Here is a 22778-nt window from a genome sequence, read left to right as displayed (position 1 = left end):
AAAAAAAAAGAAAGAAAAAATACATTGGTATCGCCACGAGCTTAATAAAATATCTGCACAGAAATCACAATCAGCGCATCCCAAATATTTTATAATGAAGATTTATTTGTTCTCCCAGGCACATGGGAGGGAATAAAAAACAAGAAAACAAAGAAAAAAAACATCAGATATTATTTATTAGAATTGACCTGTTTAACAAGCAGTGACTTCCTAAAATTTTATAAGATTTGTTCCATAGAACAGAGGTGAATGTAAATATTAATAAAAAAAATGAAAAGAAAATGTTGGCATCACAACTAGATATACTTTGGATTATTATTTTTGCCTGTTGGTATCTGCCAGAATTTCACAATTTGGTGCATCCCTAATAGTTTATAATTAATTTGCCTCCCTGAAACAAGGGTAACCCTGAATATCAACAAAACCAAAAGGGACTGAAAAAAATATCGGCATCAGAACCCGATATCTGTCAAAAAACGTTGGTATTCATCTATGATTCCACAGTTGGTGAATCCCTAATCCTACTATAATGATTGTAAGATATGTGGTATATGTGTCTTATGTGCCAGGTGGGCCAATCTGAACAAAACTTGGCACATATATAATATATATATCAAATATTAACATGTGTTTTTTTTTTTAAATGTTTTTATATTTTGATTTGTCTTCTACATTATGTTCACCATCCCCCTGCAAATGCAACATTACATACACCGTTTGTATTTTTTTTTCCAAGTGTCAGGTTCAACATACTTAACATGGACCTAATTTAACAATAACAAAATTTTGTATCTGTGAAGAAATTCCATTTCAGTTGGGTAGGTGAGATGTTTAGAATTTTTCATACCATAATTACTGGTGACTCGAACAAATAATATAGTACAGATCTATTCTTTCCAGTCACACAAGAGGGAATTAATAACAACAAACAAACAAATAAATAAATAAATGATTGGGGGGATCAGATTTAGGTCCTAATTATTTTACAAAATGTCTTTATTGACCTAAAATTTCGCAATCGTGCAACCCTAGCTTCACAATATTGATAATGTCTTGTCAATTTAATCCCCCCCAAATTAAAAACACATTTAATTATTGTAAATGATATGTCTTACATCTTTATATACAGTCTATGGCTTAAAGAGCAGCAGGAGAGAGAGTGGCAGAGAGAGGCAGACTTTAAGCCGGGGAGAAAGAGAGAGAGGGGGGGGGATTATTATCATTAAAAATGTGCTGATCACCTGCATAAATTCACCTTTACAGCCCGTTACTTCTATCAGATCACAGCTGTGGCAGGGGTGCAGCACGCGCCCCATGTAGCCTAATTACGATACGCAAATGAGCTCAGGTGTGCATTTAAATACGAACCCGCTGACTTCACGGCTCTGTGCTGATTTCTTACCTGTTTTTCCAGCATGATCATTCTCTCAGTATCATGACCTTCATGGAGTGAGTATCCATGCGAGTTCTGGTTCAGCGCTAGACACACTCCTCCTCAGCCAGCATCTCCACGGACGAGCGAGAAAAATGTAAAAAATAAAAGGTACTAATGGCTAACTGGCGTTACCCTTTGGAGGTTAGGAGACCCCTGCGATGTTTTATCCTTGAGATAAATGTCCTCGGTGACTTCAGCATGTCTTCGCAAGAATAAAAAAAAAGGCGGGGGGGCATTAAAGGAGTGTTTATTCATGGAGGAAAACACATCGGTCAGTGAGCAGGGAGGGGAAAACGGGCAGCTAACGTTAGCGTGCTAGCGTTAGCCGGCTATGATCAGATTTTTATTTGTCTCCTCGTGCCTTCATCCCAGTCACGCTCCAAAGATCGCACGGGGACGGTGTCCTCCAGCTCAGGCGCTCCCGAGCGAATCCCTGCCGCCGTTACTCGACGGCGGCATCCCAGCGGAGCGAAGAGTCCGAGCGGAGAAGGATGCGATGTGGCTCGACCAGTGAAAATGGATGATGCTGGTAGTACTGCTGCCGCTGCTGGCTGAGGGGGATTCTCCGCTTTCAGCAGGGCAGCAGGACGGTCCTCTGCTGCTGCTGCTGCTGCGATCACAGAGAAAGTCGGAAAAACGACGCTCCTGAATGCACCACACGTAGACCGACGCATCCAGGGCAAAACAGGCGCTCCTGAACACACCTCAATTCAATTCAGTGCAATTCAGTTCAATTATGTAAATATTTTGCATTTAAAACACATTTATCAATTATTTAAAATAAAACAAAACTAACAACGACGATCTAAACACAAAGCCGTGTAAAACCTATGGCACGAGGGCCGGAAATAGCCCTTTAAAGGGGCAAACTTGACCAGTGGATGTCTGTGTTAAAACTGCAGAGAAGTCGTCAGAAGTCCAATATTATTTACTGTTCAGTTCAATTTAATTTATGTGATATCCCACATAATTCCACAGGTCTGGAAATAGATGTACTTAATTTATTCCAAAAGTTGAGAAAAATCCTGTCATAAAGCAGCTACAACACACACAAAAAACAAAAACATTCAGCTCAGTAAAACAAAGGTGAATGAGGAATAATGTGAATATTAGCAAAACAAAATAAAAAGACAAAAAGGTATCTCTTTGCTATTGTTATTCAGTATCAGTTTTAGATCATTTTGCATCTATTTGTGTCTGTTTTTTGTTCTTTATGGTTGCTTTTACAATTTAATTATTGTTTCCATCTTTGCAGTGACTCTTAGTCTCCACTTGGTTATTTTTAGCATCTCTTTATGGCGGTTTCGCATCCTGTTGTTTTCCATGTAGTTGTAATTTGCAGGTCTTTGTAGTCCTCTGAGGTCTGTGATGATGTCATGTTTGCATCTCTTGGTTTTACATCTGTATCTGTCTCCATCTCACCCTATCCCTATTCCCAGCATCTTCTTCTGCGTGCCCTCTGCACTACACCCATGAACCTCCTCTGGGGTGTTCCTCTTTTTCTCCTGTCTTACAGCTCCACATTCAACATCATTTATCTAGTAAAGTTACCATCTTTCATCTGCACATGTCCAAACCATCTCAACCTGACCTCTCTAACTTTATCTGCTTGTTTGTTTGTTTTTGTCTCTTTCCAGTTATTTTATATCTCTTTGTGGTGATTTTGCCTTTCTCTGTTCATCATTTAGCGGTTTTGCATCTATTTGATGTCTTTTTACCCCCTTGGTTCCCTTTTTATTGCACCTTTTCTCAGGTTTTGCCTTTGCGCGCCACTGGGGGCGGCACACACCCTGACAGGCTCAGCTCAGGGCGTCCAAACCCTATCTCTCGTGGTGCATTCTGGGACTTTATGTAAAGCCAACATGGCAGCCTCCTGCGCCAGAACACTCACTAAGGTCGGCTTGTCTTTTCTGGAGTCTCCAGCAGCCCGTCGGTCCGGCGCCTTCTCCTACCTGCTGGGGAATGTGGGCGCGCACGGATCCAGGAGGGCGTACGGCACCGGCGGAGCGGGGTTCCGGTCCAAACTGCTCTCCGGTGTGCGCCAAGGGGGAGGCAGGGTGCTGGGCTGCGCCTTCCTGCTTGGTGGAGGTTTGGGTTTATATCAGACTGTGAAGCTGTCCGTCCAGCAGCACCTGGCCGAGGAGGAGAGGAAGGTCAGTGAGGTAAGTGGGTGCCTTTGATCATCACCGTCTGCCTGCAGTAAGCTCACCTGCCTGAGGTGTGTGCAGCCCGGGTCACTTGTCAGACCCCAGCTGCTGCGGACACCTGCCACTTCTTCTGAATACTGCCTTTTATTGTGTTTCTACTGGAGTAGAAACACAATAAAAGCTTTCAAAATGCGCTGTTGTTTAGTTTTAAAATTTAGTTTACAGATTTGTCTGTAACGTTTTGCTTTTACTGGATCTGCTCTGTATGAACTACAGGCGGTCTGCTTTACGGTGTGTTAGTGGCTGGAGAAATGCTGTGGATCACTGCTGTCTGTGTGTCTGCAAACGTTTCCAAACTCTGGGCCTGGATCCCCTTTATCTGTGCGTGCACAGCTGTAATAGCCATCAGCAATAAACCTTTGCAGTCACTGTGCTTCACAAACGTTTGCTCTTGAAGCCTTGAGGTGTTCTTGCACATGGTTATATATATATATAGTGTCGCAGAATTGTGCACCTCACCCTCCTTTTTTTCCCCACACACCTGCACTGAGTAGGAGACGCTCTGTATCTCATTGTATATGTGTATAGTGACAATAAAAGGTATTCTATTCTATTCTATTCACCCACCTGCAATGTGTTGCAGGTTTAACTTAGCATTTATAAGCAGTATTATCACCTTATCAAGCACCACTAGCTTTGCATAATTCACAGTTCATAATAATCCTTATCTCATACTGGTCTCCCATGCTCCCCCTCAGTAGCTATATTCAGGTCCTGCCTCTTTAAACACCTCCTGCCCCACACCCCTTATTAAAAGCCCACTTTCTTTTGATTGGCCAGCTTCCGTTAGCCTGTTGTAGAGTAGTATTAGTTCTTTCAGATCCATAGACAGTATAAAAGATGGACAGAAAAATAAGCTTGCATTCTTTTTAGCAGCCCTTTGTCAAGCTGGGGGTGGCAGCTCTTAAGTGTCCACATACTTTAGCCTCATAGTGCTCTCCTTTCCTCTGCTGCCTCCTTCCAGGCTCCAGGAGGCAGTCCGAAGCTGACCCTGTACCAGTACAAGACCTGCCCGTTTTGCAGCAAGGTGCGAGCCTTCCTGGACTACCACGGGCTGCCGTATGAGATCGTGGAGGTGAACCCGGTGATGAGGAAGGAGATTAAGTGGTCTACCTACAGAAAGGTGCCCATCCTGATGGTGGATGGTGAGGTGGTAAGACATTTGATGTCATCTTAAGTCTTTGAGATGGGGGGGGGGGGACTGTTGAGAGAACAAAGTTAAGACTTGTTATGTTTTTGTCAAACATTCAGACAGATTTTAATTTCTGGCATGCCTTCATAACCCTCACTCACCACAATTTATATATTTTATACTATTTTAAGGACATTGTCTTAAAATCCCAACACTAAGAGCAGTCTGAGGACTGGGCTTCTGGCTCACAGGAGTCACTTACTCACAGAATTTGTATGACAGAAAATAAAGAAAAGCATGTCCACAAAAAATGTGAAACCCTTCATGTCCTGCTCTATTTCCTTTTTTAAATCTGCAGCAACTGAATGACTCGTCTGTCATCATCAGCTCGCTCAAGACCTATTTAGTCAACAAGTAAGTTGTGACTTCCTTCACTTGTTATTTCATGAGGAATTTTGTTTAGATTTTCTGTTAATCACTTCAAATAAAGCTCTGAGAAATAATTTGATAGTGTAAAATAATCTATAAAATCTCAGGTGGGAAACTCTGTGGTTCAAATACATCCCACCCTGATCAGAGCATTAAAACTAAAATGCAGAAAAAACTATTTTAAAAGTCTTGTTATTAAAAAATGTTATTATAATGTTATTATTGTACTTGATGTATGTGAAGTTTATTTCTATATTTTACTGAGAAAATATTAGAATTTAGAAAATATGCTGATTGTTATTTGACTAGTTAAATCCTTGGTCTCGTGTTCTGAGGGCAGGGTTTCTTATTTTGGTTTCCAAAGAAATAACAATGCAATACATTTAAATAAACCTCACAGTTTGGATGCTTGGGTTAATATTTTAAGAAAAACATTTGTAAAATTTCTGTGGGGGGGTTAAGTGACCCACTGCAGCAAGTGTGCTGTTATTTAATACTAATTGTAAAAACATAATTTAATGTTTCATTCTTACTTCCTTTGGTGTGGAATACACTTGGATGTGATTTATATCCAGCTCAGTGTTCTTGTCTTGAAATGGCATCAGTAAGCCACATGAGGCTGGATCCAAAAGTGAGCACGTCACTATAGATGCCCCGTGTTAAATGGTCAAACTGTACACTAGAAATATATTGTCAAAAAATAGAGTGGATAGTTTCTCTCTTCATAACAGTTCTTAGTGGGGCTCATCCACCTGGATAAATGAGTTGGAGGCATCAAAAAATCTTTACCTTTGGGGTTTTTTTGCAGGAAGAAGAGCATGTCTGACATCCTTCGCTGCTACCCGGAGATGAAGTCGGTGAATGACAGGGGGAAGGAGGTGATCGAGTACAACAACAAGTACTGGCTGATGCTGAGCGAGGGCGAGACCGTCGCAGTTTACCCACAGAAGGAAATGCAGAAGTAAGCCAAGCCCTGTTTCTCACACGCAATTATTAGCGGACTCTTATTTTGAAAGGTAGCACGTGGGTGTAACCCAAAGGCTGCGGAGCATTATTGCTCTCAGGCTTGTGATTGGTCAGCTGATATGAAGCCTCTACTTTTAGCAATGGGAGATTTCTGTTTTCATCATTCTAATGAAGATCTGTGTGATGAGCATCTGTTGGAAGGAAAAATCTTAAATCTGCATGAAAATGTGGTGGTGGTGGAGTTTTCTGCAAACTAAAGTCATGTGGTCCGTGACTCCATCTTTTCTGTGGATCGTAAATGTTTTCTGCTCTGATTTCAGAGAGGAGATGAAGTGGCGTCAGTGGGCTGACGACTGGCTCGTACACCTCATATCTCCCAACGTGTACCGAACCACCAACGAGGCCCTGGCCTCCTTCGACTATATCGTACGCGAGGGCAAGTTTGGTACTTTTGAAGGCTTCTTCGCCAAATATGTTGGCGCTGCGGCCATGTTTGTCATCTCCAAAAGGCTGAAAAGTCGGTATGTGGTGTTAGATAACAGGCTATCGCGTTTCTGGTAATTTTAAGGTTTTTGGGGACGTGAGGTATTAATTTTCACTCCTTTGACCCAACAGACACAATCTGCAGGACGACGTCAGGGAGGATCTCTACAAGGCTGTCAACGACTGGGTGGCAGCCATTGGCAAGAATAGGAAGTTCATGGGTGGAGATCAGCCCAACCTGGCAGACCTGGTGAGGAAACACAGCTTAGGTCCAGCTCAGGCTTGGTCCAGGGTCCAACTTAGGCTTGTTACTAATTTAATGTACATAAATTAGCCTGATTAAAGCTTCACCACAGACTGATAGAGATAGAAAGAGGTAGTTTTCAGGTCTGAAAAGTGAAGCCAGTGTTGAAGCAACTTAAACCTGTTTTCTGTAATGGTCAGCAGGTGCTTGAATAATACATCTTGTTCTGCAGATGTTTTAGAAAACACGCACTGATGGCCTCGAATACAAATTTTAGGTCTAGATTACTAATATTTTGTCCATGTGCCTGTTCGTTGTGTATCTCCAGCTGTTGATTTGCTCCACCTCACTTAAACTCGGCAGGTGTGATGCTGACGAGCTGAATAAGTGCTGTAGCAAGTTTAATGTTGTGTGGATGAGCTGTTCTCATCTTATTTTGGCTAAAAGTTGGTTTCTGTTATCAGCGTTTCCCCTGCGGTGACTACTCCTGCTCCACGCTGCATGTTGGGGGCGGGGCCTACATACACGCTGATCCATGTTGGTTTGATTGACATTGTGAGGACATTCAATCCCATTATTGCCCTCTCAAGCCTCTTACCACTAAGTTAACCCTTAACATAACTTTAAAACTAAGTCTTAACCCCCAGAAGCGAGAGCTAGCCACAGTGTGTGATGTGTTTGCAGACCATCTATAAAGGACAGTTACAAAAAGTAACTTGGTTACACTCCCCCAGACGGAGGCGCTGCATTGGTGCCCAGTTTGTTCTACGTTTACAAAAATGTGTGTACTTTCCTTTAAACATCTGTAGTTCAAAAGGATCATTTTCTTGCTGATGTTCACATCAATGCGAGTGCCATCAAGAAAGTTACTCTTTGTATTTGTGCTTGTTTTAAAGCATAATGTTCATTGTTACTGTAAAAGTAACACTTTTTAATTACACGATTTTAGTATGTTTATTTTAGTTACTTTATGTAACAAAACCAGGCAGATAGCACTGGATGGAACACTTTACTGTGTGACTGACAACCATTAGCCAATGAGCATGTAGATCTACCTCACAATTCTAACATCCAATTTAAAAACACGACAAAATGGCTTCACTATGTCCATCCTTAGTATACAGTCCATTATATCCACTCCTTTATGACATCACAGAGATCCAAGAGCAGAAAAAAACCCTGAAATACGGCATTTCGACCAGTCTGACCAGTCCCTGAGCTTTTGGCTGACAGGGATTGCCTAATTATTTGAAACTCTGGTCATGTTTCATACAAGCAGCCACAATTTTAACAGTGAGTAAACTTTAAGAAAAAAGTTATTTTTAATCTTCAGTCTTTGCACCTGTGCTCTTCTGTTACAGTCAGTGTTTGGAGTCCTGAGGGTGATGGAGGGCCTGCAGGCGTTCGATGACATGATGGCGAACACCAAAGTGAAATATTGGTACAGACGCATGGAGAGCGCCACGCTCAACCACGAGGGTCTTAACGCTGAGCCTTATAAACACTGAACAGTAAAAGCTCCTGAAGGACGGCAACCAGAAGACGACCACCGCCAGGTCTTGTAGTGGTCACTCAACTTCCTGAACCTGTTAATTCTTGTGAGTGGGTTTTTAATTGACTCCATCATTAACAGAGCTGCTTTTGTGGATCAAATCTGCTCGTTTAAAGGTCTGTCATTTTTACTGGCCTCTAGTGGTGAAATAGACAAACTGCAACAACAATATCACCGAAACACTTGATCTTGTTTTGTTATTTTTAAGGAACAGAAAAGTCACATCTTCAGAGTACGGTTAAAGGAGAAATCTGCACATATTCATGCAGCTTGTCTTCTAATTTCATCCACATATTTTTGAATTACTTTAGGTTTTTTCCCGTTCTCATTCATCAGGCAGTCTACAGTGTGGCTATGAACAAAATTAAACTGATCTCCAGGTCGAGACTGGTGTGTGAAGGAAAGATGTGATTGTTCCCTACGCTGGTTTGTCCTTTTGAACATAGGAATTTAGAAACTGGCTGTATAAATTATTTCTTGTAACACTGTTTATTTCTGAGCTAGAGTTTTACGCCTACTTATCTCACATGGGAAAATCTTGGAAATCTAAATCGTCTGTGCTCAGGACTGCAGAGTCTGAGGCTCGTTTCTGCAGCTTTGTGTGGAAAAACGGTTCATGTTCTCTGTATTTATTTCAGATGATTGTTCCTCTGATGCAGTGTCGGTCAAGCCATGACGAATCGATATGTTCTGCGACTGTTTGGGTAAAAAAAATGTACGAATAATCATCGAGCTGACACCGAATGTGTTTAATATGCAATATTTCAGCTGCAGCTGAAGTAACTGTAATAAAAACGACTCAGTGTGCATAGATGTAAAAAGGTCAAATAAAAAAGGTAAACATGAAGGTTGTCTCTTTTTAAACCACATGTTGGTGCAGTTAATGTGTTACAGTTTTATAAAAATGTGTGTTTCTGATCTAAAACCCGCAGCACAAGGGCCGGTGTCCTGCAGGCTTTAGATCTCACCCTGGGCCAACACACCTGAATCAAATGATTAGTTCATTACCAGGCCTCTGGAGAACTTCAAGACATGTTGAGGAGATAATTTAGCCATTTAAACCAGCTGTGTTGGATCAAGGACACATCTAAAACCTGCAGGACACCGGCCATTGAGGCCTGGAGTTCCCCATCCCTGGTTTAAGGGGTAAATTAGGTTAGGGTTTAAAGGGTTAAGCCACATGCATGAATACCAGTTTTTACTGAATTACACTTCAGTCTCACTTCATCTACTTTAAGAATTTAATATCTTACGAAAAATTGTTTTAGGACATTTTAATGCAAATTAAAATCTTATTTGTAGCATAAGGAATTAAGGTCCTTTTAGGACCATGTCCCCCTATGAAGGCCTTCCTGGAAACCCTAAATCTTAGACTATTCCTCTGTGTCAGCACCTTCACTTTCTGTCTTCTGGCGTTCCTTTAGGGCTCGCCATATTGGCTTCCATCTCAACCCATTCTAGCAACCTCTTCTGTCACGTCAACCGTCTGCATGTCCTTCACTAAATCTATGAATCGTCTCTCTAGAAGGGCTCAACATGTTTATTGCTGTGTCTTCCTCTGTCCAGTATATCCACCGTTGTTCCTCTGCACTCATCCAAACTGCCCGGCCTCCGAAATACTTATTTCTGATCCTGGTCACTCCCAGTGAAAATCTAAGCATCTTCAGCTGTGCTCGGCTCTTTTCCATAGTGCCACCATCTCCAAACTACACATGACAGCAGGTCTTGGATCTTTGTGAAGACAAACATGTGAAGACAAACATGTCGAGCCCCCTAGATGCAAAGTGGGGCAGGGAGCAGTCACTGCAGATAAAACACTGCAAACACACAACCTTTAGCCAAAATATGATAAGAACAGTTCATCCAAATGACCTCAAACTTGGCAGTAAACATACTGGAACCCTCTGAAACACAGCTGCCATGGTTGAAGAGGTTCAGTTAAATGGAAGCTAAAATACAAAGACCACACCTCTCAGAGATTAATAGTAAAATAACATCTACAGTTTTGATCTTGTGTGAGAAGACAAGCTGCACATTCCTTCCAGAAATCAAAGCCCCAAATTGCATTCATTCATCTTCATCAGTGCATATAAACTTCTGACAGCTGTACATTGCAAATTTGCTCAAAATGTCAAGTCAGACAGTTTAAAATACACAGAACAAGCCCCAAATAATCTGATTTTAGAAGATTACAGCAAAAAATAAAAAAAAAGATAATGTGACAGACTTCTACAACGCGATGAGCAAAAGCAAGAAATCCAAAAGGGAAATTTTCCACTAAGTGTTGATTGATTTTATTTCATTTAGTTTGCACGTTTTCAACAACTGTAGACTGCACTAATTCTGGTACCAATACATTTGTTTATTCTTCATCACATTCAGAAAACAATCACTTTGAGTTTCACTTTACAAAACAGTCTGCGATCATTTCTGGATCAAACCTTTGGTTTCTCTCATGGACAATGATTTAAAACAACACTTCAAACCATGAATTTTTGCTCCACACAGTGAAAAAATAAATAAAAAGTCCAAATCATTTGACACAATTTGATTTGAACAGAAAATATTAAGGCTGAATAAACAGATTTCTACCTGCTCTGCTAAAACGTTGCGAGTAAGCAGCTTCTCTCTCCTCAGGATGATGAAACTTATGTTGAGAGCTGTAAACAAAACGACGACACTGGAAACCTCACTGACTTGGACGCATTAAAATCAACACGTCCTCATTTTCTCATGTTTTACTCCACTCAGAAATCAAAGCAGGCACATCTGGCCACCTGAGCAGATGACCTGAATCTGCTTCTTCAGGTCGGATGTTAACAGAGCAGCCTTTAAAGGTAATTTTTGTAATTTGCCCTCTGCGGAATCTAAACCCCTCACCACCAGGGGGCAGCATTTTACCAGCAGCGTTGCTGTAGTGTTTAGAGACATGTGCGGCTGCTCTTTTATCATTTTATTTTATCCATTTCCTCTACAAGCTTTGCCTTTTGTCAGGCTGTGTTTACCTGGTTAAATAAAGGTTAAACTTACTCACTGCACCATCTGGTGGTATAAAATTGATACTGCACAGCATTAGAGCCCAGCCTGAGTTTAACTTCAGCAGATCTCTCTTCATCTCTAAAATAAAGTATGATAAAGTCAAAGCAGTTCTGCTGGTAGCTTCAATTTTGGAAGGTTTTGAAGCATTTTTAAAAACAGAGGGATTTTCAAGAAGAACCTTTAAAAGCATCAATCATTTGATTTTTACTTCATCGACAAATAATTTTGTTTCACTTTCTGATTTCAGTAGCTTTTAATCCAGTTTTTATTAATCAATCTCACCACATTTTGTTCCAGTATGTCAGAGATCTGAATGATCAAATGTTGCCAGCTGCCTACACAGACTATGCGTGAGTAAGGCGATAGACGCGTGAGCAGCAATGGTGGAAATGCACCGAAGTATCGACAAATAAGACGACATTCGCCGGTGTCTGCGCAGCTGAAACACTTTAAAACTGGTCAGTTATTTTTGTAATAGAGATTTTGTTGTTTTTGTGCCACAAAAAGGAGAAAAACAAGAAGTTAAACTATTAAAAATTATTATCTGAATCAGCAAAATAATTTAACGTGAAAGTTAAGGCTGTGAAAGCGTCTCTCTTTAGGAGGAATGACTCGACACACCTGGGAATTTAAAAAAAAAAAAAAAAAAAAAACCCCAAAAAAACAAAACAAAAACACAACCCTTAAGAAAAGCTCAAGAATTTCAGCAGAAAAGCAGCCAATGAAGTTAAGGTTAAAAGTACCCCACAGGTGTCTACAGGTCTACTTCAGGTCAGCAGAAGCAGATGTGACCTCAAAAATGTGACCTCACAAACGCAGAGGACTCGTGAGGCTTCCAGTGTGTGACGTCAGTGTGTGACGTCAGTGTGCGTCGTCAGTGTGTGACGTCAGTGTGTGACGTCAGTGTGCTCATTTAGATAAAAACTAAAACCACAGGACAACTTTTTCCCCTCTTTCCACTCACAGATGCTCTCAATTCATTTCTGCCTGACTCAGTCCTACAATGGCGTCGTCACCCAGCGCAGGTCCTCGTCGGTCAAGACCTCCAGAACCCGGAGCCCAACTGGCCTCTGGGCGGACTGATCTGTCGTCTCTGCAGCGATGTCTGAGATAAAACACAAAAACAATCATTTCAATGAAAGCATAACACTGCACTGGTACTGTGTGTAATAACAGACAGCATCTCATCATTAAGCCCCTTAAAATGTTGAGCTGATGTTTAAACTGAGCTCAGTGAGAATACAACTTAATTCCAAAGTTTTAATCCAGCTCAGCGTCACCCAGTTCAGTTCAAATATTACAGAATTTCTCAAATCTGTGCCATTTTTGCTCCGTCTGTTTTCAAAGTCAGAGTCTCTAAAATAAGACTTGTAGCTGAAGTCAAACCTTTTCTATAGCTTCACTTTTAAGTGCTCAAGTAGATTAGGCCACCAGTCTGTAAACACTCCTCATAATCCAGACGAGATCTACTTCACACCCGTTTCTGTAAACAGTACACCGGTTTTAATTATGTTCCCTTTTGTTTTACAATCATTATTTACCCCCCAACTGTTTTACTGTTTGCCATGCAGCACTTTGAATTGTAAATCAACTTCTTTTTGGCCTTTATTTCATTTTATTTCTGAATAATTCAGCAGTTTGAATTATAGGAGGTGCAAGAAGGAGAAAAACCCAAGCATGGAATTACAGTTTTATCAGGGAAGGAAATATTTCTCTCTGGGTTTACAGCAGATCTATATTAAAGCCGTTAATCTGCAGGTTTAGTTCCAGACGCTTCCCTTTATTTGCCAGTTAAATTTCACATTTACCAAACAGCTTATTAAACTCTTACTGTTTTATTTTGTTTTTTTATAGATTACAGTAATGAGCACTGCTGTTGTTGAAGCATTTTCTAACCATCGTGTGGTTTGTTCGCTCAGTCGCAGCTTCATGGCTGCAGACCTGTGATGACCGAAGGGCTCAGCATGGTTCTCGCTGGCAGTGCCTTGGAAAACCGCAGGGAGCCTCGGACAGCCCGTCTACCCGCAGAGAGCGTCTGTTGATGGAGGCTGTGTCCGCAGTATGAGTCAACTGGTCTGGTGGCTACTCTCATTTGTGCCGTTGTCGGTCCATCAGCTCGCCGTGGAGTAGAGTGAAGTTAAAACACGCAAAGAGCTAAAATGAGGGAACCAGTTTAGCTCACGGGGTGAGCAGGCGACCATATGCCAGAGTGGCCAGGGTGTGAATCTGACCCGAGGAACTTTACTGAATATTTTCCCTTCACTCTCCACCATCTAATATCGGCAAAAAAAACATTAAAAAAAAGAAAAGAAGAAGAGCTGAAGTGAAGCAGACCATAAAAACAACGTCTCCACTGCAGATACTGTCTGCAGTTTTCAAGCTGGATGTTTATTTGATGCTTTTCCATGTTTTCCTGCCGCTCCCTTCCCTGTTGCGTTTCCCAGAGGACTGCACAGGAACGTGTTTGTGTACACTGAAAAGCCCTCTCTTTAAATAACTACAAACTGACACCTGCTCATCTGCCTTCATCTCACAGCATCCCACCATCCTCTGCATGTCACAATACACCCATGAACCGCCTCTGTAGTCTTCCCCTTATCCTCATGCCTGGCAGCTCCATATTAAACCTCCTTTGTCAAGTATGTCCACTTTCGATCGTGGCTCAAGAGTTGGGAGTTCACCTTATAATCTGAAGGTTGCTGGTTCGAGCGCCAGCTTGGACAGTCTCGGTCGTTGTGTCCTTGGGCGAGACACTTCACCCGTTGCCTACTGGTGGTGGTCAGAGGGCCCGGTGGCGCCAGTGTTCGGCAGCCTCGCCTCTGTCAGTGCGCCCCAGGGCGGCTGTGGCTACAATGTAGTTGCCATCACCAGTGTGTGAATGGGTGGATGACTGGATGTGTAAAGCACTTTGGGGTCCTTAGGGACTAGTAAAGCGCTATACAAATACAGGCCATTTACCATTTCCCTCCTCTCGGATGCAATCGTGGTACCAGAGAACTAGCAGGAGCCACTTTTCATCAATCTTTTTATTTGGAAGAGCAGAGACTGCTTGGGATTCACTCACGTACTCATAAATTCCTTTACAGTCTGCACATGTCTGTTTTAAGGATTCACTGAGCTAACATCCAAACCTTCACAGCATGTCGGGGGGGTGTCACATACCTCCAGGAACTGTTTGAGTCTGATGACTGAGCCCATCTGTCCACTGCTGGTCACGGCTTCAATCCTGCACAGGAACACTTCTAGGTTAAACCTCTCACATGACTGCTGCAGGTGAAATGTTTACTGTTAAAACGTGCTTTCTACCTGGGGAAGTATTCCTCTTTCAGTAGCAGGATGAGCTTCCAGAACTGGCTCCGATACTGGTTCATCAGAGCGTTCCCACAAACCTGAAGGAAACAACGCTCAGGAGTTATCCACAGCTGCTTTCAGCGACAAAGAAACTGAAGTTTAGATTTAGGTTTAAAGAGTTTCAGGGACTGTGGTCATTTCACCTGACACTTTTTCATGGTTCATGGGCCGGTAATGCAAGCCACTGATTGTTTGAAGCAACAAACACACCTGATAATGTGCAGGATGTGTCCAGACTCACCTCTAGAAAGTCAAACAGCAGAGTCGCTGTGACGTCTGCCAGAGGCTCCATGTTGAGCATCTGAGCCAACCAACGCCAGCCGTGGTTCAGACCATGAGGAACGGGCTGAAACAAAAATAAATAAATAAATACATTTTTGAAAAAGTGAGGGACTTTTAGACATTATAGGCAACTTTAGGTTTAGCCTTGGACAATTCATTGCCATGGTAACTAAGATGCTCCAGAGTAAGTTACGCCCAATGATTGAGAACCAATCAATTCTCCTGAAAACCTCCTCGATGCACAGAAATAATATATCTTCTCTTTCCCCCGTTATTTGTTTGTTTAAAACTGCGTCTTTAGTCTTTCTCGTTTCCTAATAGGAATCAGGAAGAAATCTCTGCCTCCTCAGTCTGAAGTTTTGCTTGTTTGACATTATAAAAGCAGGAAGCGGGACCGTTTTTACCCCTTGTTTGGAGCTGTAGGGCCACTTCAGCTGGATGATGGCGGCGTAGAGGCGAATCATCCCGGACATCCTCTTCAAGAAACTGTCCTGACCTTCGACCCCAGAGTCGTCTACACGGTAACCAAGAATCCTCTGGTATTCATCCACGGGCGTGCCCTCCTTCATCGGAGGATAGTGAGGGATTGCATAGGGGCATTTCTTGTGCAGGTGGGCGAGGATGAGGTCTCCCACCTGAGGGTGCAGCTCCCAGACTCCAGAAGCCACCACGGCGATGGGGAAGGCCGCTTCGTGGTGAGACGCCACTTCCTCCTCTCCTTGTTTCTACACAGCCAAAATATAAATAAATAAAAGATATTAAAAAAATAATAACTGAAAAATCACCGCTTCTTCTTGCTTATACAAATACTACAAAATATATCAAATTAACAAAGCATTACTTCACAAACAAACAAAAACAGACTTCTGTGTCGAATCATTCGTTTTGTGCGCACGCTCACCACAAACTTCTCCGCCAGTTTGTAGCTGGCGAAATCGAGACCCTGCGGATGTTGTGAGGTGGATACCGATTTCCCCCCGGACACGACCTGCCGTCCCGACAGAAGCTTGTCGATCTTGTCGAAGATTTCTCGGAGCTGCGATCCGGAGTTGCTGGCGATCTGACTGACAGGGATGGTGGCAGCTTTCTGGAGCTCCAGCTTCAGTTTCTTTGTCTGGGAGAAATTAAACCACTCGAGTCATAAACAGACAGTGAAGACGTTTCGTGTGTGTCAGCTTGTGTTTGAGCTGCTTTTTAAAAATGTTTTAATGAAAGAATTAAATGAAGTTTTCAAACTGAGATGATTTCACACCATCAGCTCCTATGATAAAGTTATTAAGGCTCGAAAATGGTGGCCAAAATAATAATAATTATTATTATAATTATTATTAAAAAATAAAAATAAATGACCCAACTTATTATAAGTTGAGTAATTATATATTAAAAAAAAAATATAAAATAAAAAAATACAAAGCTATACTATTAAATCCTCCGAATGTAATTCAGTAATTTTATTACGTGTACTTTTCAGTTTTAGTATCTTTTTTTTTTTTTCCATTCCCATGTAAATTTTGTTATTTATTAATTCATTTTATTTATTTTTCCTTCCCTTTCAATTTAACCTGTGCATTTATTTATTTTTATTTTATTTATAATTTGATAAATATTTTTATTTTATTCCATTTTATTTATTTATTCAAGGACAAACAGCTCTCTAGACTTTGAACAACAGAGTGCCCTGTCCAAGGAGCGCCACAACAGGGGGCAAATAACAAATGAAAGAAATCAATTTTATGAATTCATTATACAAATATTTATGTGAACTAATTGAATTGCACCAGTATATATTTTTTACTTTCTTTTTTGTATTTATTTTGGCAGTTTTGGTCCTTGGGTAATTGGTGAGCCTATAACTCAGATAACACTCAGTGTCAAAGCTAAATTTGAATTTTTAATGACCAAATGCTGTCTTTAATACTTTTCAGCTGAGTGGGTCAGGTGGGAACCCCTCATATCAAACATGGAAACATGCTTTGAGAACGATGGAAAGAGGCCAGTCACAGAGTTATTAAAAGAGGACGAAATTTCCTTTCGATGTCCCTGAGAATTCAGTGACCTGCGGTGTTAAAACATTTCTCATTTGCACCAGTAATGATACATGAACCAGGACTGAGATCTTTAAGGTCATCACTTAAATAATTCCTAGTTCAAAGTTCAGATCCTAAAGTAAAAGCCTACACAGACACAGAAACCATCAACCAAGTCCATCATTTCATAAATTATGGATTAATGGATTCACTACTTAAAGAATTAATCTATTAAATTAAAATATTGCTGGAATGGTCTTTGTTGGGACCTTTGTAGGTAAAAACCTTTAAGAATGTCACAGTCCTTCCTCCGTCATCTCAAAGTCTTTCATCTGAATGTGAACAAACCCACCTGTCCGTCTTTTGCAGAGCTGAGCTGTTCGAAGGACTGAGCGCACCGAGAGGCCGCCTCCTGCAGATCCTTGTACCACTTCAGCGTGACGTCTTCAGCGCTGTTCTGCAACCCTGCAGGAAGAGGTTCAGTGTGAAATGGTGAAAACACTCAGCAATATATCTGGATAAGGGAGGGGTAAATAAATAAATTAGTCAAAATCCATACTTTGGTCTATAATTATTCTCCAAATTATTTTATGCAAACAGGATGTTTTGTTTTGTGCACAAGCTGCTGACAACACCTCCAGCTGTACAGATGCATGAGGCAGCTAAGCCTTCTCCTTCATCACCTTTCCTCTGTGCCTTCTCTTTGGCCAGCTGTGCCGCCTTCTTCTCCCCCTCCTGCTTCGCCAGCAGCTCCGCCTGTTTCCTGCGCTCCTCCTCCTGCTCTTGCTCCTTCTTCTTCTTCTCTCGAACATTGGCCGCTTCCTCCTGCATCAGCCGAATAAGCGCTCTCATCTCGTGCAGGGCTCGCTCTGCCACAGTCATGTCCTCCAAGCTGGGGAAGTTGCCCTGAAATAGGCAGAACATACGTATTTCATGAGTACAAGCAGAAATTAGGAGGAGCATAAACCTTAAAAATCTCGATGTAAACCGACCTCTGCAGTCTTTCGCACCACCTCCGACACCTGGGAGCACAGCTGGTTCCCTCGGGTGCTGTAGGAGCTGAGGCTGGCCGGTGGGAGGTCCGTCTTGGTCTGGGTGGAGGGCTCAAGCAGCTGGTTGAGCTGCAGGATCTCCTCCTGGATGCTGTTGAGGCTACGCAGTCTCTCCCTGCCCTCCGCCTGCCTTTGCCTCTCGAGTTCTGCCTCCCGAAGACGCTGCTGCTCTGCCTCCCTCAGCCGGAGGTTGACGAGCTGACGGACAAACAAAAAGCATGAACAGCACAGGAACGAGATAACTTTTTCTACCCCACTGAGCACAAGAAATGCCCCTGTATGTGCAGGAGATCATTACTACAGCAGACTACCAAAAATAAAGAGCATCTACTTCTCCTGCTGCAGAGCTCTGCACATCCAGCATCTCACAATCTGTTTCACACTTTGAAACATGCACAATTTTTGTAAGGTTAACAAGCAAAATTAAAGACTTCAGTAAACAACTTGACAAACAGGGGTTTAAGCTTCACGTTTCCTGAACTTTCCACGTACCGTTATTCTACGCCGCTGCTCCTCCTTCAGCTTCTCTTGACGCCCGATGCTCTCCTTTGTTCTGCAGTACAGGAAGTGGAAAACCAGACCAGGTGTTTAATCGCATGCAACGTTTCAGACATTTTTAAGCATTTTAATCATTTCGAATGCGTCATGATTTCTCTTACTCTCTTTCCATCATGTCCCTCATACTCTGGTACTCCTGCCTCTGCTTCAGCTCCATGAGCTCCTCAAAGCGTTTCAGCTGCTCTGACTCGGCGCTCGCAACCGCCACTACGTGCTTCTCCTGTATCTCCTGCCGCACCCTGAGGGCCAACTGAGTCGGTAGATAGAAGACAGTCCGGTGAGACCCTTACCAAGTATATAGTACGCAGGGGTCAACATGCAAAATATATAACTCTGATCAGCAAGCCAGCAGAGGTTAGTATGAAGAAGTTTAGACCCATTTCCAGTAATTACTAAGCGTCTAACATTACAGCTTTTCCATAAACTTTCACAGGAAAGCCTGAACATATTCATACGTTTAGATTACATGTTAGTTTCTAAAAACAAAAGCTGAAAGCAAACAAACTAAAATAAATACAATAAAACAAGTTGCTACTGACAAAAATCATAAGAGTTAAAAAAACAACAACAAAAAAAACATTTGAAGTTAGGTTTGCAAATAAAATTAAATGTAAAGAAAAAAAAAAGATCATCACTGTTAAGCTGTTTTTCAATAAAAAAAAATTAAAATAAAAAACACTCAAAAACTTGAACCTTAGCCTTTTCTCGATGCTCCTCCTGAACTTTGATGATACAGCCAGCCATCTCCATGGCTTTAGGAGACAGGAGGGAAATGGCAGGAAGTGACGTAGGACTGGAAACTCCACTGACATCTGCCTCTGGACTTTCATCCTTCACCTTATCACTAAGACTCTACAGAGCATCAGCATGAGGAAAAAACAAAGCAAAAACCATCAGGGTCAGATATTCAGTTAAATTGGAAAACTGTTTTACAACATGACACATAAGAGAGACATTGAGGACTTGCCTGTTCTCGCTCATTCTTTACAGACGCTGCTGCAGAAAATGCAGCTGTCCTGGCGCTGACATCGGCGACAGATCCGGTAGAAGAAATAGACACTTCTGAGAGAACAGGGCTGGAGTCTCCGGATCTGGAGCCCAGGAAGGATGATGACTTCTGCAGGGGAGCCGAGCTGAGACGCTCCAATATGACACCAGCGATTGGAGACAAGCTTGGGGAGTCTTTACAACCTGCTAAAAGAGGCTACAAGAACACAAGCGGGCTTCGTTTACAGATGGTTTATACACAGAAACTGTATGCATCACTCATGTTGCCATATCCTTTCAGAAAGTAGGACTCCTTAAAGCCTGAAATTATTTAATCAAAACAAAAACACAGCAAACACACTGGATTTTCCCTGTCTGTAAAAACATCAGCTAAAGCCTTACACATGTAACACCTTCATGAGGAATCAGTGAGTTCATACTTCTGCTTTTATAAACATGGAGTTCAACAACAGAAATCTGTTTCAAATCACCCCTGACACTCGTCCCCCTGCCTCCCCTTTCTTGTGTGCTGTCCATTTTTTTGGATGGTTTAAAAGTCCTCTACCTTCACTACCTCTGCTCCTTACATCCTCACTGTTGCACCCGTCTCCTTCTCAAACATACATTCTTTTTCCCTATACCGCCACCTACTCCCTCCTCACTACAGTCTCACAATGTCATCCCTGAACCTCACAGTGTATAGAGACTCTTGCCTGACCTCATCTGACAGCCTGCATGTCACCACTGCAAACAAGAAGAGCGGGATTATAGTTGAGCATTGTCCACTGCCCTTGTGTGAAAATCTGGAACCTAAAATGGAATTCAGCCTCCCAAACTCGAAAAGCGCCATAAAAATCAACTTTGGTCTTTAAAAAAAAATAATAGAATAAAAACTTTTCAGAGAAAGTCCTACTGGTCTTTGCGAGATAGCTAGATAGATAGCTAGATAGATAGATGCTTCACAGTTTATAAACGGTAGTCACATTAGTTATCTATCAAATAAAAGAGTTTGGAGGAACTTCTTTCCTCCAAACTCTCCCAGCTCAGCGTGTCACCAGCTACCTGTCAGTGGATCACCAGCTTCCTGACAGACAGAAAGCAACAAGTGAGGCTGGGGGAGATCACCTCTGAAACCCGGTCCCTCAGTATTGGTGCCCCTCAAGGATGTGTCCTCTCACCACTACTGTTCTCCCTCTACACTAACCTCCAATAACTCTGCTGTCAAACTCCTAAAGTTTGCAGATGACACCACTGTCATTGGCCTCATTCAAGATGGTGATGAGTCTGCATACCGGCAGGAAGTTGAGCGGCTGGTACTCTGGTGCAGTCAGCACAATCTGGAGCTGAACACTCTTAAGACTGTAGAGATGACAGTGGACTTCAGGAGACATCCCTCAACTCTGCTCCCCCTCACCATATCAGACAGCCCTGTGTCAACTGTGAAGACCTTCAAGTTTCTGGGTACAACCATCTCCCAGGACCTGAAGTGGGAGACCAACATCAACTCCATCCTCAAAAAGACGCAGCAGAGGATGTACTTCCTGAGACAACTGGGGAAGTACAGTCTTCCACAGGAGCTGCTAATCCAGTTCTATACTACGGTCATTGAGTCTGTCCTGTGCTCCTCCATCACAGTCTGGTATGGAGCAGCCACTAAACAGGACAGGAGCAGACTGCAGCGGACTGTACGGGCAGCAGAAAGGATCATCAGCGCCCCCCTGCCCTCCATCCAGGATCTGTACCTCTCAAGAACCAGGAAACGGGCAGGGAAAATCATCGCAGACCCCTCACACCCTGCACACAGACTTTTTGATCTGCTGCCCTCTGGCAGACGGTACAGAAGCCTGCAGACCAGGACCACCCGACACAGGAACAGTTTCTCTCCCCTCGCCATCTCCCTTCTTAACAGTTGACCTGTCAGACTGCTCCCACTGCCAGACTGCAACTGCACCTTATGTACATTTTGTAGTATTCATTCCACCTCATTCATTTCTGTATTTTATGTATATAAGTTTAGATTCGTTATTTATAGTTGGTTTACATAGCTTTGTGTATGTATGTGTAATGTGTATATATAGACACGTGTGTGTGTGTGTGTGTGTGTGTGTGTGTGTGTGATTTACATTGCTGTGCTTGAGAGCCACCATCTACCGGAACCAAATTCCCTGTATGTGTCTGCACATATACTTGGCCAATAAACACGATTCTGATTCTGATTCTGAAAAGTAGCAATAAAAGTAGCCATTTGATGAAAATCCATAAAAGGATGTCTGAAGATTAAAAATAAAAAAAGTACGTAACTACACTACGTTATTTGCGTAAATGCCTCTTAACACTTTGTTTTCAACCACTGTTTATTGATTAGCTTCTGAGCTGACGTTTTACTGCCTGATCTAAATGATTAAATTGTCACTTTGAATAAAATCCACCCTTGTAGTGATTATTTTAAACAAGCGTAGCGTGCTAACTTTAACTAGCTACCGTTTAGCTAGCTCTAGTTGGTTTTTTTTAGCTACCTGGCGGCAACTCACCTCTCCCCTTTCCAACCAGAACGGGTCGAAGGAGATTTTCCCCTTTGGTGAATTTTTTAAGGCCTGTAAAGTTTCCCATCGTAGACTTTCAGAAGGCATCGCGAAACACAAAAAACTACAACTGATTAGCAGTAATGCTAGTCAAGTTTGAATGCGCCATACGGCGTTACATAAAATACAATCCGAAGAGAAACCACCGGACTTTATTAAGTTCCCATCTGGGACCTTTATATATTTATTTCTTTGCTATTTGTATAATCACACATCACAAAATGATAGAGATAACTCTATGCACCCAAGTTACCCAATAACTTTATGCACTGTGATAATTTCTTTATTAGGTTCCCGCAGTCCATTTTGCTAAGAAAGATTCCCAACTGAGTGACGTGACCCGAGGTTCACTTTCCTTTATTAAGAAAGGAAATTAGAAAACGCCTTCCTATAGTTCACAGTTGAACTGCTGTAAGAAAATCTGCTTCTTTTCCAGTTGCTTCGCGTGAAGA

General features: G+C 42.1%; 3 protein-coding genes across 7 annotated transcripts in view; 1 reads left to right on the top strand and 2 right to left on the bottom strand.

Moving 5' to 3' along the window:
* The window catches only part of LOC120716181 (ral guanine nucleotide dissociation stimulator-like), a 56409-nt gene extending 54898 nt beyond the window's left edge, over nt 1–1511 (bottom strand). Inside the window, exon 1 of the mRNA XM_040003615.1 lies at nt 1403–1511. Within this exon, the coding sequence (XP_039859549.1) occupies nt 1403–1423 (21 nt within the window). The 5' untranslated portion in view covers nt 1424–1511. The remainder of the gene's footprint in view (nt 1–1402) is intronic.
* ptgesl (prostaglandin E synthase 2-like) lies at nt 1229–9295 on the top strand. Of its 4 annotated transcripts, XR_005691834.1 has the most exons (9): nt 1231–1449; nt 3189–3597; nt 4607–4795; nt 5133–5188; nt 6012–6164; nt 6490–6690; nt 6785–6902; nt 8258–8494; nt 9087–9295. XR_005691834.1 is itself a non-coding variant. In XM_040003618.1 (8 exons), exons 1-8 carry the CDS (start codon nt 1436–1438, stop codon nt 8402–8404), a joined length of 1278 nt encoding a protein of 425 aa, XP_039859552.1. In that variant the 5' UTR covers nt 1229–1435; the 3' UTR covers nt 8405–9295. The 4 variants fall into 4 exon arrangements, 3 of the variants coding, with proteins under 3 accessions (XP_039859552.1, XP_039859551.1, XP_039859553.1); XM_040003618.1 differs by having other exon boundaries at nt 1229–1449; nt 3189–3588; nt 8258–9295; XM_040003617.1 differs by having other exon boundaries at nt 8258–9295.
* A 1431-nt stretch (nt 9296–10726) lies between these two features.
* On the bottom strand, nt 10727–22480 carry gle1 (GLE1 RNA export mediator). 2 transcript variants are annotated; one of them, XM_040003424.1, is made up of 14 exons: nt 22276–22480; nt 19725–19961; nt 19451–19609; nt 18859–19007; nt 18692–18752; nt 18140–18397; nt 17831–18053; nt 17500–17612; nt 16022–16234; nt 15525–15845; nt 15080–15184; nt 14794–14876; nt 14650–14713; nt 10727–12592 (listed from the first exon to the last, which is right to left on the bottom strand). In XM_040003424.1, exons 1-14 carry the CDS (start codon nt 22372–22374, stop codon nt 12524–12526), a joined length of 2154 nt encoding a protein of 717 aa, XP_039859358.1. In that variant the 5' UTR covers nt 22375–22480; the 3' UTR covers nt 10727–12523. The 2 variants fall into 2 exon arrangements, with proteins under 2 accessions (XP_039859358.1, XP_039859359.1); XM_040003425.1 differs by lacking the exons at nt 10727–12592; nt 14650–14713 and having other exon boundaries at nt 14790–14876.
* Nucleotides 22481–22778: the final 298 nt, after the last annotated feature.

This window comes from Simochromis diagramma, unplaced genomic scaffold (assembly GCF_900408965.1).
Source record: "Simochromis diagramma unplaced genomic scaffold, fSimDia1.1 OVJJ01000583.1, whole genome shotgun sequence".
NCBI lineage: Eukaryota > Metazoa > Chordata > Actinopteri > Cichliformes > Cichlidae > Simochromis > Simochromis diagramma.
The sequence above is the reverse complement of the archived record's forward strand: the minus strand, read 5'-3'. Positions and strand labels throughout refer to the sequence as shown.